At 36.7% G+C, this 16,577-nt stretch overlaps 1 protein-coding gene across 1 annotated transcript in view; it reads right to left on the reverse strand.

The window, feature by feature from the left end:
* The window catches only part of RGS22 (regulator of G protein signaling 22), a 155,420-nt gene that overhangs the window by 38,711 nt on the left and 100,132 nt on the right, over window positions 1-16,577 (reverse strand). The window contains exons 18-21 of the mRNA XM_064267666.1: window positions 14,578-14,646; window positions 9,730-9,891; window positions 4,668-4,847; window positions 687-839 (exon numbers count right to left, since the gene is read on the reverse strand). Of these exons, the coding sequence (XP_064123736.1) occupies window positions 687-839; window positions 4,668-4,847; window positions 9,730-9,891; window positions 14,578-14,646 (564 nt within the window). The remainder of the gene's footprint in view (window positions 1-686; window positions 840-4,667; window positions 4,848-9,729; window positions 9,892-14,577; window positions 14,647-16,577) is intronic.

Raw genomic sequence — 16,577 nt, forward strand, 5'->3', positions numbered from 1 at the left:
AGTTACACAGTGGCTGCAACAATGGGCTCAAGCATAACAACGATCGTGAGGATGGCACACGACTGGGCAGTGTCTCGTTCTGCTGTACACAGCATTGCTATGAGTGGGAACTGACTAGACGGCACCTAACAACAACATTTACAACTTTCACAGTCAATGAATCATTCTGTAATTTTAATACGGAAAACACCACCTCTCAGTACATAATGTTTTTTCATTAATTTATTCCCCCATTTATTCAATGAACAATGATTAACAATTGAGCATGTACTATGTGCTGGACACTACTGTAGGTGCTTATGAGAAACAGATGAGTAGGACAGACACTGTCCTTGAGGATCTCAGTCCAGTGAGAAGGACAGATGCCACACATATATCACAGGACAACATAAAGTGTGTTCTAAGAGAGGTAGGACTATTATCACCCTGGAGGCACACAAAAGGGAGCTGCTCACACTGCCTAGGGGAGTCAAGGAAGCCTTCAGAGAGAAGAGATGACATTTGAGATGAATTTTGAGGAATTCAAAAACAAGTCTGAAATCTCTAACTTGAAGGCTTAAAAACCGCTAAAATCTGTATTCTACAACTCTTCTCTGTATTTTCCCCAGCCTAGACTCTTTTACAAATTCACACATATTACATACCTTTTGAAAGTCTCATTAAACCCAAAATGAGTCTTATCTCACCTTTACTAACTTGTCATCTTCCACGACTGCAAATTTCTTTTTCTTATATTCTTGTCTTCTCTCTAAAACACTCATAATTTTTTCATCAGTTAAGTTCTTCCTAAACTCACAAAACTGGGGCCAAAATTTAAACAGAACCCCAAAAATTGTCATCTGTATAAAAAACAAAGTATGTCTTAGATTACAATTTTATACAAATGTACCAATTTAAACTCTAATTCACCATAATAATGGATTAACTATTCTGTCTTTAATATACAGCATGTTTCCTCCAACTTATTGTCTCCAGACATCTTGGTATAGTTTAGCTCAGCACATGCTTATCATCAATGTTTTCTATTACCAATGAGAAGTCTTTCTTTAAAAAAAAAAAAATGCACTTAAAAGTCACTTTATTCTTTGTTTCTCTAACCAATTGATTGTATTAATAAAGAATCCATTAGGTCTTTTTAAATAAGAAATTTATGTTTTCTTTTAAAATATATACTAGCTGACCTGCCACACACTCTGCTGTTTCATGCAAGTATTTCAAATATTCAATTCATTAAGGGGAAACTCAACCCACCCCCTACCCTTTCCTTTCTTTCAGAGAAAGGAAATACCATTTTGCCTCTGGAAAAGCTCTTAAACAAAGCTGCAGATCTAAGAATAAATCTTGAGTAACTTTTAAATGATATAATCTTTCTTTTACGTGAGAGCAAGAAAAGTAACATTTAAGAAGCAGACTGGTATCCTGGACAAATGCTTTCTATGAGGACACTCTATATTAAGTGATTAATTGTGATATTTATAGAGATAAGAATTGTTGCTCAAATTCCCATACAAAGTTTTTCCATTAGTTCCAGAGGCGTACTTCCAAGAAGGTAGGACTTGCCACATCAGATCAAGAAGCTGAATATCTTACTGCTAGGAATGGCCTTTACCTAATGCCCTAGAGAAAAATGAGCCATCCCATTAGGCTCCAAGCCAACTCATGGGGGAAAAGAGGAATTTTTAAAAATAAATGCTGCAGTAATAAACAGAACCCTGAACTGGCAGATTTCATCATCCCTCTTTTCAGTACATGAATGTTATTAGTAATTCTAAAATTACTTACTCCTTTTAAAATACAGCTTTATCAATGAATTCTATAGCCTCTTGGAGCTATGAAGTTTAAAAGCTAGAGATATTTTATTTGAGGAAATGCAAGCCTAGATTTTTTTTCATTTATACTGATCTGCCATTCATTTCATTAAGTAAAATCCTCTGTTCCAGTGTTAAGAGATTATGATAATTTTTACTATGAACTTCTTAACCTTAATTATTCCTCCTCCTCTATACACCAAATGACTCTCTTTCTTGGTTCTCCCAAACCTGAATCATTCCCAGCTCTCAGATATTCTCATCTAGAAGCCCTTCCAGTAAAAGTCACCCAAGTAGGATACAATTTTTCAATGGAAGACAATACTGCTCTATTCCTGAAAATTTACTATCGAGATCTTAGATTAATAATACACATATTGCTCATGAAAATTACTATGTACCTCCAGAACCTTAAAAAATAATCAAGTCACATGAGACTATGTGTGCAGCTCCTGTCTGGAGGTAAGATGAGAAGGCAGAGGGGGACAGGAGCTGGCTGAATGGACATGGGAAATACAGGTGGAGAGAAGGAGTGTGCTGTCACATCGTAGGGTGAGCAACTAGGGTCACAATAATGTGTGTATAAGTTTTTGTATCAGAAACTGACTTGAATTGTAAACTTTCACTTAAAGCACAATTAAAAAAAAAAAACCATTGTGAGTAACAAAATGTTTAAATAAATTACAAAGCTACTTTGCACACTGCCAGCAGATGCACAATGGTTTTAATATGAGTAAAAAGAGCCAGTCAAAATCTGTAGAGTAAGTTGTATAGTAAAATTTACCCTGCAGAGTAAAACTTTCCAAGCTATCAGGAGGGAGAGTGATGGGAAGGTGGGACTGCACTGACAACAATGCTAAAGGAGGCAATGGTTTCTCATTTACCATTCAGCCCTTCCGCTCCACTCTGCCCTCATTTCCAATTTGATCTTACTCCTCCCTGTCATACCAGATCTCTTCTTACATCACTCATTCCTGTGTTCAAAAATATTTACTGAATGCCTACTCTGTGCCAGGCACTACAGCCACAAAGGTAACTTAGAAACATTCCCCGTCCTCAAAGAGCTTACAATCTAAAAGAAAAGCCAGGCATGAGAGCAGTCACTTCCCACTTAGTGTGATTAAGTGTTATGACAGGGACAAATATAGGATATTATAGAAGCACACAGGATAATTAATACTGTAAAAAGTTCAGGAGGGAAGAGAATAAGGCCCATTTATACAAGTACAAACACTTCGGTGAGGCTGCATATAGATGGCACGGATGGTAAAGTACACGGTTAGGGTGGTATGTAGGAATATGGACTTCATTCTGAGAGCAACGGGGAGAAATTAAATATTTTAATCAGTGAAGTGACACGATCAGATACGCATTTTGAAAAATGTTGCTCTGTCTGCGGTGAAGTGAATGTTTCGGAGAGAGCTTAGAACCAGGGCGCTTGGGTAATTAACATGAGAAACGCTGTAGATCTGAACAGTGGTAGTGGTGTGGAGTTGGGGGAAAGTGGACAGAACGACAGATAAAGATACAAATGCTTAAGTTTTAGGGACTGATTAGATAGAGAGAAAAGGAAATGAAGGAAAAGGAAGACATGGAGATGGTAACCAGATCTCTGGCTTGTACACCTGAGTAGGAGGTGATGTCATTCTCTGAGATAGGAAACACAGGAGGAAATAACAGATTTGGTGGGGTGAGGCCCCTAAATAAAGATTTTCTTATTCTCAGATGCTCCGAAGTTCATATTTAAGTTATGTCTAGGACCCAGGTTTAGGAAATCAGGCAGAAGTCATAAGCTAGAGGGCTCCAATAAGACTCATTGACTACAATTCCTGGAAAGTGTGCCGGAATGAACCAACGTACAAATCATCCCAGAGTAGCTCCAGACATTCATAGTCAGACTCGAGGTCTTTAATATATATATTAACAAGCTCTGGCCTGATTATCAGGAGACCTAGGCTAGGCTATGTGATCATTGAAATCTTTTCATTTACACGTGCTACAATTCTGGCACTGTGGTTTCTCTATTTTTCTCTAGAAGATCCTCAACCAATTCTACTCTATTTTTGCCTGTTTTAATACATAATTTGGATTGTGAGTTCACTTTCAGTCCCTTAGAGGACTTAGAACACAGCTGGCTTCCAAATGAATGTTAAGTAATAATAGCCTGTTTCCATGCTCAAGGGCAATCATACTTTAAATCTCTGTTTCATATCACTTAATTCATGACATGGCCTTCCCTACTACCCCTATTATAATTTATTTTTCTTAATCATTTTTTAGGAACAACATCACTAAAAGGCTTTTCCAAATGCAAATAAATTATGTTCACCAAGTCACTGTTTTGTATTATTCACCTTGAAAAGAAGTAACTTGAGTGGGTTAACAGGCATGACTTTCCTTTCAAAAGCTTGTGTACTTTTTGTTGGTCGAGTACTTAAATCTCCTCTCACTTATTTCATGAGCTCTGTGAATATTTCAATCTTGAAAAATACACAAATCTTGGGACACACATATTTTACATATTTTCGTGATAGCAGCTATTTTAAAAGGAATTATGAACGGTGAAAAAGGAAGGAAGAATTAGGTGGAGTTTTTATAAGTTAGAAACAAAAGTGACTATGGAAAGTCGAAGTGTAATATTTAAATAATTTTATTTCTTGTACATTATAATCACCAAAATAGTAAGTCACTTGTTTCTTATATTTTGGTGGCATATGTGAAAAAAATTTTAATAGAATAAATCCCAGAATCAAGAGGACTGGAACCTTGCCAAAAACGAATAACGCAAAAAGTTTAAAAGAATATCTAGACTGTCAATCCATTTTAAAATATGCTAAGCCACGTCCCCTGATCTCTTACCTGTGCTTCTCTAAATACATATGGTCCTAACTCCTTCCTGTGTTCAATAATCTTCTGGGCTTGCTCAATTGGAATGTCAATTTGTAAAGATGGTGGAATATTGGAATTAATAAAGCAGTTGATTATAGTTGTGATCTTCTTCTGGATGATGGACTCATCGCAATGAGAATGGCACAAGTCCTGAATAAAGAGGAAGAAAGAATAATACGTGACTGATGCATCACTAAGAGCACTTTATAGAACTGGGTCAATATGTGTTTTAATAAATGTACACATTTCAACTTCAACTCAAGAAGGTACTGGGGATACGTACCCTCATGAGGGTAAAACATGAGGAAAAGAGCACCCCACTTTTCCACTCATCCCCTCCTCTGTGCTTAGGTTTGAGAAACCTAAGACTTTGATACATATACCTTACATAGGTACAGGTTTTAATTCTGATTGCTTCTTTTCCCAGGCAAAGGAACAGCTTTAGTATCTACTTAGACTAATTTAATAAATATATTTTGAGTATATGCAATATGTCAGACACTGGGCTCATCCCCAAAACACAGTCCTTGCCCTTTAAAGTCTCTAGCGGAGGTGCAAATATGAAAACACATTATTCTAACTCGGGATAATTAATAAGTGGGAGGCATCTAACTCTGCTTAGAGGTGGATGGAAGAGTTCTCCCAACCAGAACTGCTTCTACAACAGGTGATTTACGCTCACAGATTAGCAGCATAAGCGGGAGGGCTGCTGTTGACAGGTGTCTCATTATGCATCTCTGAATATCTGTATTGTTCCAGTTACCCCATCACATTACCCTCTTTATATCCCAAGAACTTAAAAATAGTGGTAATACATTAAAAGGACACAGTTTTTATGTCACAGATGTAGCGCTATCATTTTTTAAAATAAAGAGGTAGCTTAGCTTGCATTATGGCATTTCCCTGTCAGAGACATTGTTCTCTAAGTCCCCAGAAAGCATACATATTATGAAGTTTCTAACTCTAAGTCAGAAATGAGTCAACATTTATTTAGCACCCACTGTATTCCAGACATTGTAATAGCAGTCTTATGAGCACTATAAAAGAAAAATTCTAGTGGCTGTCATACAAATCTTTACATACAGTTTGGCATAAGTTATGCGTGAAAAAAGGTCTGATATATCACACTGTGACTGTTCCAAATACTTTAGCACTTTTTACTCAATATCACCTCCCCAGAAAATGCCTACTTATACCATGTATGTTTGGTATGTTACCAAAACGAATTTTTTTTTTTTTGCCTTTACTAGCGGGATTATCATATGTAATTATCTGGTGAGTCTCGTTTATTATGGAATATAAGGCTGGTGAAATAAAATCAAATCTGTGAAGTTATACAGTTTACTTTTGAGAGTGAAGGGATAGAATTTAGACAGAATGACAACTGATATTTTTTTCTAACTGATCTACCCCATTGTGGTTATTAGCCTAGTTAATACCTATTACCCAGGATTCAGTTTAAACATACTTTCCTCTAGTAAGCTTTCTGTGACTGTCTTATTTCAGAAGAGATGTCCATCTTAAGAACTTCCCTAGCATGTTATACCTTCTCCATCACCGCACTAATCACACTCATTAAAACTACCTTTTCTATGACTGGTCTGTTTTTCCTACCAGACTGTAAGCTCTAGAAGCAACATCTGTCTTGATCACGGTTATATCCTCAGGATTTAGCCTAGCCAATAAATATCTGCTGAATGAATGTATCATTCCATTCCTTTTTCTATGCCCCCCCGAAAAAACATACACATTTTACATAAAATCATACGGTTTTCTAGTAGCTGAGTTTTTAAAAATCAATAACATGAGTACCTTCTACCATCTATTATTCTCCTACAGCATAATTATTTTGTTTTATCGTACTTTAGATGAAGGTTCACAGAACAAACTAGTTTCTCATTAAATAGTTAGTACACATATTGTTTTATGACATTGGTTAACAACCCCACAACATGTCAATACTCTCCCTTCTCAACCGTAGGTTTTCTATTACCAGCTTTCCTGTCAGCTCCTGCCTTCTAGTCCTTGCCCCAGGACAGTGCCCTTTTAGTCTCATTTTCTTTTATTGGTCTGTCCAATCTTTTGGCTGAAGGGTGAACCTCAGGAGTGACTTCATTACTGAGCTGATAGGGTGTCCGAGTGCCATACTCTCAGGGTTTCTCCAGTCTCTGTCAGGCCAGCAACTCTGGTCTTTCTTTTTGAGTTAGAATTTTATTCTAAATTTTTTTCCAGTTCTGTCTGGGACCCTCTATTGTGATCCCCTTCAGAGCAGTCAGTGGTGGTAGCCAGGCATCATCTAGTTGTACTGGACTTAGTCTAGTGGGGGCCATGGTAGATGTGGTCCATTAGTTGTTTGGACTAATTTTTCTTTTGTATCTTTAGTTTTCTTCACTCTTCCTTGGTTCCGAAGCAGTGAGACCAGTGGAGTATCCCAGATGGCCGATCACAGGCTTTAAGACCCCAGATGTTACTCATCACAATAGAATGTAGAACATTTTCTTTATAAAACTATGTTATGCCAATTAAGCTAGATGTTCCCCAAGACTATGGTCCCCACAGCCCTTAGCCCTGCAATTCGGTCCCTCAAGGAGTTTGGATGTATCTATGGAGCTTCCACGATCTTGCTTTGTACTAGTTGTGCTGGCTTCCCCAGTACTGTGTACTGCCTTATCCTTCACCAAAGTTACCACTTATCTATTGTCTATTTAGTGTTTTTCCATCCCTACCCCACCCCTCCCTCATAACCATCAAAGACTATTTCTTTTTGTGTGTAAACCTTTTCATGAGTTTTTACAGTAGTGGTCTCATACAATATTTGTCCCTTTATGATTGACTTACTTCACTTAACATAGTACAGCATAATTTTTAATGGCTAGAGTAAGTCAGAATTGATTCGACAGCAACAATTTTTTTGGTTTACAGAGTATTCTCTTGTACAGATGTATCATAATTAAGTAACCAATGTCCTATTGTTGAACACCTGGGTTCTTCCCAGTGTTTCACAATTTAGAACAATGCTTAATTAGAAGCACTGTAGCTATCTCTTTGCACATTATCATAATCATTACTGGGAGGCAATACAGATTAATGGTCAAGGGCATAGGTTTTAGAAATAGAATGTGTTGGTCCAAATTCCAGCTCTACTACTTAATTAGCTGTGTGATGTTCAGAGTTTTTTTTAACTTCTCTGTGCCTTAGCTTCTTCACCTGTCAAACAGTAACAGTCCTGACCTCGTGACCGCTGATAATTCTGGTCACTAATAAATTAGTTACTATATGAAAAGCATTAGAACAATATCTGGGAGATAGTAAACACTCAGTAAGAGTTAGCACATAAGTGTTAGCTAAGCGGAATGCATGCTGGCTGGCAAACTCCCTCCAGACCCAATTCAAATATCACCACTTCTTGTGAGACCTCCTGACCGACTGCCCTCCTGCCTTCATTCCCTCCTCTGTGCTAAAACTATACTTAGTTAGAACATGGTTCACTGTTTCATGACATTTGTTTTCATGTCTGTTTCCCTCCTTGAGGGAGGACGATGTATTGTATTCACCTTATTCCTATAATTTAGCATAATGCCTAGCACATTAGATAATAAATGCTTACTGAATAAGCAAATTAATTTACTCCAATAGCATGATTTTTAAATAGCTATATATTTTTTTTTATATAGCATTACATGTCCCTCATGTTCTACCAGAGAAAAGATATTAAAATGAAGACCAGGGGCAGCTGTGAAGGAGAAACAGTCACAAAACCAAGGAGTGACTCTGTATGAGTCTATCCTCTTTTTCAATGCCTATTTTACAAGGTTTTATCTCATTTCCTCTACTGACCTAGCTACCAAACAGAAGGCTTGTCCTAGCAGGATTAGACTTACTCCTATTCATATTAGCTTAAAGATGGTTCTCCCTGCACATAATCAATAATTACCTATATATTTATATAAGCAAATACAGTAAGTATATTTAATGGGATAAAATAGGTTGCCTTGCAAGGAAATGAGCCTCCTACCCCTAGATGCATTTCAGCAGAGAATGGATAACTACTTCCAGGAATTTCTACACAACATTCCTGCATTCAAATCCAGATGACATAAACTAGAAAGTCCTTTCCTCCTCATCAATGCAAACATTCTATATATAATGACATTAAACACTTAAATCTGAAAACAAATTGCCTTTGCACCTAACCACTTATTCTTTTACTTACTTATTTTGTTAAGAATCTGGCCATTCTTTCTAACAGAAAAGACTTTCTCACCTCTTTTGGTTGATTTATCTATAATCCATTGTCTTTATTATTGCTACAAGTATGGTTGGGAGGAATTCTTATAAAGAAATCTTGATTGAAGTACCAAATATGGATATCTTCAGGGAAAAAATCTGTATAGTACATTTATAGATAAATGATATGCAGAAACAGTTACAACTCTTTTGAGGAAGGTTCTCATTACATTATATGAGACTACCTTGAAAACCTAATACTATCATTTCCAGGCTCATTCTTACTCTTCACAGTAAAATAATAAATATACCTGGACATAAAACAATAAACACCTCAATATTTACATATTGGTATGAAGACTATGGCAAAACTGCAATGTCTTATACAAATCTTGTCCATAAAGTTACAGTTAAGAATCTGATGTCCAATAACACAAGTGAGGAATGTACTTAGTTCAATCAAGCACATGAGACCAACCCTTTATATCCCAGGTTCCCTGTGTCCATTCATCCAGTTTTCCTGTCCCTACCTGCCCCAAAGTAAAGACAAGAAGGCAGGAAGGGACAGGAAAACTGGATGAATGGACACAGGGAACCTGGGATATAAAGGGAGAGGGGGAGAGTGCTGACACATCGCAGGGATTACAATCAATGTTACAAAACAATTTGTGTATACATTTTTGAATGAGAAACTAACTTGTGCTATAAAATTTCACCTAAAGCACGATAAAATTCTTTTAAAAATCTGATGTTAATGCATTTCCTCCTTGAAAAGAGGGGACTTTATCCAGTTCCAATACAATACCTTATATTTTTGTACTTCCTGCCAAAAGAGTACCCCGTTTTCCAATAAATCTCCTTTTAGAGCCACAAAACGCTGGAATTGTCTTGCAGTAACTGGGTTCAACAATGCTTTACGGAAAGCAATGATTTCACTAGATGAAGATATCCATTTACTCTCAACAGGCTGTCCAAAACAGAAAAGAGAAAATTAGTTGTGTTCTAAAAGTAGTAATACAGTCATTAGGTTAAAAATTACCAACTTCTATCTTCTTTGATTTTGACTGCTGAAATTTATGGCACTGATACAATAGAATTTGGTAACTTTTTTTCTTCCTTTGTCATCTTTATATTTTTAAGGAATCATTTTTTAAGAGGTAGAGAAAAAAGAAATGATTAGATGTGATTTAGAACATATTACATTTTTCAAGAATGTTAGGAGTCATTACATTTTGGGGTTGTGATGAAAAATTGGTTTTCAGTGCATAGTATGAGTTCTGTGCCTAAACAGAACAAAGTAATCATAAAGTTGTGATTATATTTTCTTATATTATTGCACATATCATATGTTGTTGTTAGGAGCGTTTGAGTCGATTCCAACTCACAGCAACCCTATGTACAGCAGAATGAAATACTGCCTGATTTTGTGCCATCCTCACAATTGTTGCTATATTTGAGCCCATATTTGCAGCCACTATGTCAATCTATCTCAAAGAGGGTCTTCCTCTTTCTCACTGACCCTCTACTTTACCAAGCATGATGTCTTTCTCCAGGGACTGGTCCCTCCTGATAATATGTCCAAAATACCTGAGATGAAGTCTCGGCATCCTCGCTTCCAAGGAGCACTCTGGCTGTACTTCTTCCAAGACAGACTTGTTCATTCTTCTGGCAGTCCAAGGTATATTCAATATTCTTTGCAAACACCATAATTCAAAGGCATCAGTTCTTCTTCAGACTTCCTTACTCATTGTTCAGCTTTTGCATGCATATGAGATGACTGAAAACATTATGGCTTGGGTCAGGCACATCTTAGTCCTCAAAGTGACGTCTTCGCTTCTCAACACTTTAAAGAGGTCTTTTGAAGCAGATTTGCCCAATACAATAAAAAAAAAAATTTTTTTTGCATCGTTTGATCTCTTGACTGCTGCTTCCATGGGCTCTGTGGGGCAGTTCTATTCTGTCCTATAATGTCGCTATGGGTGTTGACTGTGGATCCAAGTAAAATAAAATCCTTGACAACTTCAGTCTTTTCTCCATTTATCACAATGTTGCTTATTGGTCTGGTTGTGAGGATTTTTATTTTCTTTATGTTGAGGTGTGATCCATACTGAAGGCTATGTTCTTTGACCTTCATCATTAAGTGCTTTAAATCCTTTTCACATTCAGCAAGAAAAGTTGTGTCATCTGCATATCGCAGGCTGTTAATGAGTTTTCCTCCAATCTTGATGCCATGTTCTTCATATAGTCCAGCTTCTTGGATTATTTGCTCAGCATACAGATTAAGTACGGTGAAAGGATACAACCCCGATGCTCACCTTTCCTGATTTTAAACCAGACAGTATTCCCCTGTTCTGTTCAAATGACTGCCCCTTGGCCTATGTACAGGTTCCTCATGAGCACAATTAAGGGTTTTGTAATTCCTATTCTTTGCAATGTTATCCATAATTTGTTATGATCTACATAGTAGAATGCCTTTGCACAGTCAATAAAACACAGGCAAACAGCTTGCTGGTATTTTCTGTTTTCAGCCAAGATCCATCTAACATCAGTAATGATATCCCTTGTTCCAGGTCCTCTTCTGAATCCAGCTAGAATTTCTGGCAGTTCCCTGTCGACGTACTGCTGCAACAGTTTTTGAATTGTCTTCAAAATTTTACTTGTGTGTGATATTAATGATATTGTTCAATAATTTCCACATCCTGTTGGATCACTTTTCTTTGGAATGGGCACAAATATGGATCTCTTCCAGTCGGCTGGCCAGGTGGTTGTCTTACAAATTTCTTGGCATAGATGAGTGAGCACTTCCAGCGCTGCATCCATTTGTTGAAATGTCTCATTTGGTGTCACGGATTGAATTACAACCCCCCCCCCCCCGAAATATGTGTATCAATTTGGCTGGGCCATGATTCCCAGTATTGTGTGATTTTCCTATATGGTGTAAATCCTGCCTCCATGATGTGAATGAGGGTGGATGGGCAACAGCTGTGTTAGTGTGGCAGGATTCAGTCTACAAGACTGGATTGTGTCCTGAGGCAATCTCTTGAGATATAAAAGAGAGAAGCGAGCAGAGAGACGGGGGTCCTCATACCACCAAGAAAGCAGTGCCAGGAGCAGAGCGCGTCCTTTGGACCCGGAGTCCCTGAACAGAGAAGCTCCTACTCTGGAGGAAGATTGAGGAGAAGGCCAACAGGCAGAGAAAGCCTTCCCCCGGAGCTGACACCCTGAATTTGGACTTCTAGCCTACTAGGCTGTGAGGAAATAAATTTCTCTTTGTTAAAGCCATCCACTTGTGGTATTTCTGTTACAGCAGCACTAAATGGCTAAGACAATTGGTATTCTATCAATTCCTAAAGTCTTGTTTTTCACCAACGCCTCCAGTAGAGCTTGAACTTTGTCCTTCAATATCATCAGTTCTTGATCATATGCTACCTCCTGAAATGGCTGAATGTTGACCAATATATAATACACATTATATATTAATATTTAATTCTCCTCCTTTTATAAAGTAAAAGAGGTTGAACATTTGGGACACTTTTCCAATTTTTTTAGAAAAAACTATCAATTAATCCTATAATTCAAATAGAAAATTTAGTGCAGAGTGTCACTCTAATTCTGTCCTGAAGAGATCAAGTCATAGGTGGGACAAACATATTATTTAGCAATAAATTATCATTAATAATTAGTAATATTGATACAATAAATAATTTATATTAATAAATTAGCTTTAATAGTAAACTTCCTCTGGTTGGGAATTTATGTAACACAACAAAAAAAGCCAAAAGTATTCATGTTCTTTTAATTAAAGGTATTTTTATCTACACTTATTTTATATCTTCACCATTTTAAAATGTAAAATGACTAATGTCTATTTTTTTCACTTTGACCATTTAAAATCACATACTCATCGTCTTTAGTTTCTCAAACTTCAAAAACATATGAAATATGTTTTACTTAATTTACTGAGTAGATATATTTCAACTGAACAAATTTTATTGAATTTCCCCAAAGCTGATTTTAGCCTACCATGCAAAGCTGATTTTAACCTATCATGTAAGAAAGGATCATTAAAAATGCAATGTTTTAGATGAATTTAGGGATTATAGTAAGATATAATAAAAGTGAATAATAAATATTCATTAGTGACAATACACAAAATAAGTTCCTATAAACAAATCACAAACCCATAAAAATCATGAGTGGCCATCAATATAAATGTTTAAGAGGACTATGTAAAATGTGTTAAGGGAACACAAAGGAAACAAATAAAATAGCCCACTGCCATTAAGTAGATTTCAACTCCTAGTGACCCTATACGGCACAGCAGAACTCCCCCATAGGGTTTCCAATGCTGTCATTTTTACAGAAGCAGACTGTCACATCTTTATCCTGTTAGTTGGTAGGTTCAAATTGCTGATCTTTGGGTTAAGAGCTGAGTGCCTAACCACTGCATCATCGGGGCTCTTTAAGCAGACACAAAAGAAGGAGCAAATAATCCTGCCTGGGAGGAGTAAAAGCTTTACAGAGAAGGACCCTGAAAGATGACATTTGAGTTGGAAACTGAAAAGTGAAGACAATTCCAGGTAGTCAAGATGACTGGTGGTGCCCTTCACCAAGATAAAGGGAGTAGATGCCTCTCACTATTAGTGAGGCACAAGTCATGTTCTCTGGACAAAAAGTTAAGACCCTCACCATATGGTCTGTATTAAAATTACAGCCCTATAAATAGGAACAACTAAGTATTAGACTGGATGTTTATTTAAAACTCACTCAGCAAATAATGTTTTAAGAGTTGCTTCTTAAGATTCTAAAACTCAGTAATTTAACCAAAACCTATAATTTAACTAAACAGAAGATAATATAATATATAATGCACAGTAATATAAAATATAAGCTCATTCAACGTACCTCAATGTTTCAATAAAAAAACAGCAAAAGAAGACAAACATTAAAAAGTTTATTTCAAGAGTAAAATATAGAAAAAGAGCATCCGAACAGATACATCCCTCTAACATTCAAGTACATTTTTATCTTTGTTAGTTTGTGGGGATCACCTGAATCTAGTTTGATATTCTACTGAGCCTGAAGAAGGATAAACACACATCAGCTTGTAGGCTGAAAAAGAAGTCGGTGTTTACCACCTGTATTAAGAAGGAAAAAAGGCAATTTCCAGTATAGTGTCATATTATACTGGTTTTAATAATCACCAAAATGATAGTTATCTTAATTCTTTTAAAACTAAAATGTAAGTCTAAATAGTGTCAGATGATTTAACCAGCTGATTCTGCTGCACACTTCGTGTTCCTTTTTGTGAAACCCACTCTCAATAATAAATAAACCACCACATGCTGGAATGAACAGCTTGTCTCAATAAATCCATCACAAACACAGTAAGGAAAAATACATTTTTAAGGCCAGTCACACACTTCTAAGGTCGAGCAGGTCAAGGAACTCTTTAAGAACAAGGCTCCGGTAAAGTCACACTATTCCCCAAATTCCATCAGCCAATTAAGAACAGTTTCTGGAGATACCGAAGTCAGCTGGTAGCTTAGAAAGCAGTGTCAACAATGGGGTCTTTGAACAAGAAGGGAAAGGAAAAATAAAACTTTGACACAGTGAAACTTTTAAGAGGGAGAATATAACGAATACAACTTGCCTTCCAGACCCCGATTTTCCTTTCATGTTTCTGTAGTAAGAGTTCTTCAGCTATATCTTTCATCTGTACCTAAAAGCAAAACCAATTATTTTATCCCAGTTACTCAAAACGTCTAGAGTTTTGAAATCATTTACTAATTTAATAGCTAAGAAAATGAGGTAAAGGACTCCGCTTGGATAAGGAATAGCACAGTTCAGGAAAAAGATCAGACTTAGAAATGAAAGCCCTGTGGTCAGGTCCTTGGGCAAGTCACTCAAATTCTCTGGATACAGTTTCCTCATCTGCAAAGCAGAGATAACACCTGATGGTATTTGCCCCAAATGCAGATAACAGTTTCACTCTGGGTCACATGAAAACTGAAGCTGAAGAGACAGTTACGACTTCTCATATTTTTGTGCCTTTTTATGGGGGGTGGGGGGGGACATATAATTCCACAATTTATTTTAGAAGAGTACAAAAGTTATTCAACACAGGAAAAACAGAATAGCTATTTCTTGGAGTTACTATCTGTTCTCCATATTTTCCCTTTCTCAGGAGCAGTTCCCGCCAAGTCTATACTAGATGACTCTACTTCCCTGTGCACAGCAGGTAGATCCAGGAGTTGACTTAGAGAGATATGGATTAGAATCACTGGGGCTGAGTCTTTTGACCGCAACAGTCTGAAGAAAAAATCTGAGAAGTCTTCCTGCCGGGTTCTCAAGTCTACCATAGCCCCGACTCTTCCTAAAGTCTGAGTGTCAAGTCTTTTGTCTGTGAGATGTCCCGGCATCATTTTATAATAAATTCTCCTGTTCCCTTTTGTCTCAAGGTTGCCAGAATCAGTTTATGTTGCTGGCAACCCGAAGAATGCTAAGCAGGAAAGGATTGCAAGTTACTGTGGTAAACACAGTGAGAAAATGTGGTAAATAATATTAGTAAGCCAAATATCCTTTTATTTGGCATTGGACAGAGAAACGAAGAAAGGGTATGAGGACATCTGAGTTGTCCCAAAGTTTATTTACAAGAACTTTTGGTCTTAAAAAAAGTCAACTCCATTTCTCCATACTATAAATTCTATGTTTCCAGCTATACTGTGTTTTCCATAACCTAAGTTTCTCAGAAGACTAACACTAAAGATATTGCCAGATAAATAGGACTCAAAGTGTTTGGTAAATTAAATACAGATGGTAGCTTTTTTAGGTGCCTCTTGAACAATACTAACATGTAGCTTTGCATACTACAGTTCAAGATTACATACTCTCTGCCCCTTGTGTTATCTTTGTAAAGATCAGATTTGTCTCTCTTTAGGTGTGATATTTTAAATTATCAAAATAATACCCGATACTTCTAAAATAAAAACAAAACAAGCAAAAAAAAAAAAAATCCACCTACAAAGTAAAAATCCCCAAATATACTCCCCAAACCCATTCCCAGGGGGCAGGTCCTTTTAGATCTTTTTTTCATGCATAAACATGGATGGATAGATAGACAGAGAGACAGATGGACAGACAGACTGGCTGACCGACCTGGATAGAAGACAGACATAGAGATATAGGTACATAAAATGGGATCATTATCCACATATTGTTACTCATCTTGATTGTTTCAATCAACAAAAAATATCTTTCATATCGGTGCATGGGAAATCTAACTTTTATAGTTCGATCCCTTTTTACATAGAAATCTAGTTTTCCATAGTATGAAATTATCATGATTCAGCCAACTACTCCCCCACATGGTATTACAATGAATGTCCTTATATATCTTTGCCCATTTGTGTGAGGACTTAGTAAAAATAATATTGACAACAATATTAATAGGTACCATCTGAGTGTTCATTGTGTGCCAAGCACCATGCTAAGAAACTAAACATATATCACTTCATTTTCAAAATAACCTTATAAACCAGTTACTAAGTCCTATTTTTCAAATGAAGAAACTGAGATTACAAAACTGTAGCCTGTACAATTAATATGCAGCAGTGTTGAGATTAGAATTTGAGAAGTCTGAATCCATGCTCT

Source organism: Loxodonta africana, chromosome 14 (genome assembly GCF_030014295.1).
Source record: "Loxodonta africana isolate mLoxAfr1 chromosome 14, mLoxAfr1.hap2, whole genome shotgun sequence".
Classification (NCBI taxonomy): domain Eukaryota; kingdom Metazoa; phylum Chordata; class Mammalia; order Proboscidea; family Elephantidae; genus Loxodonta; species Loxodonta africana.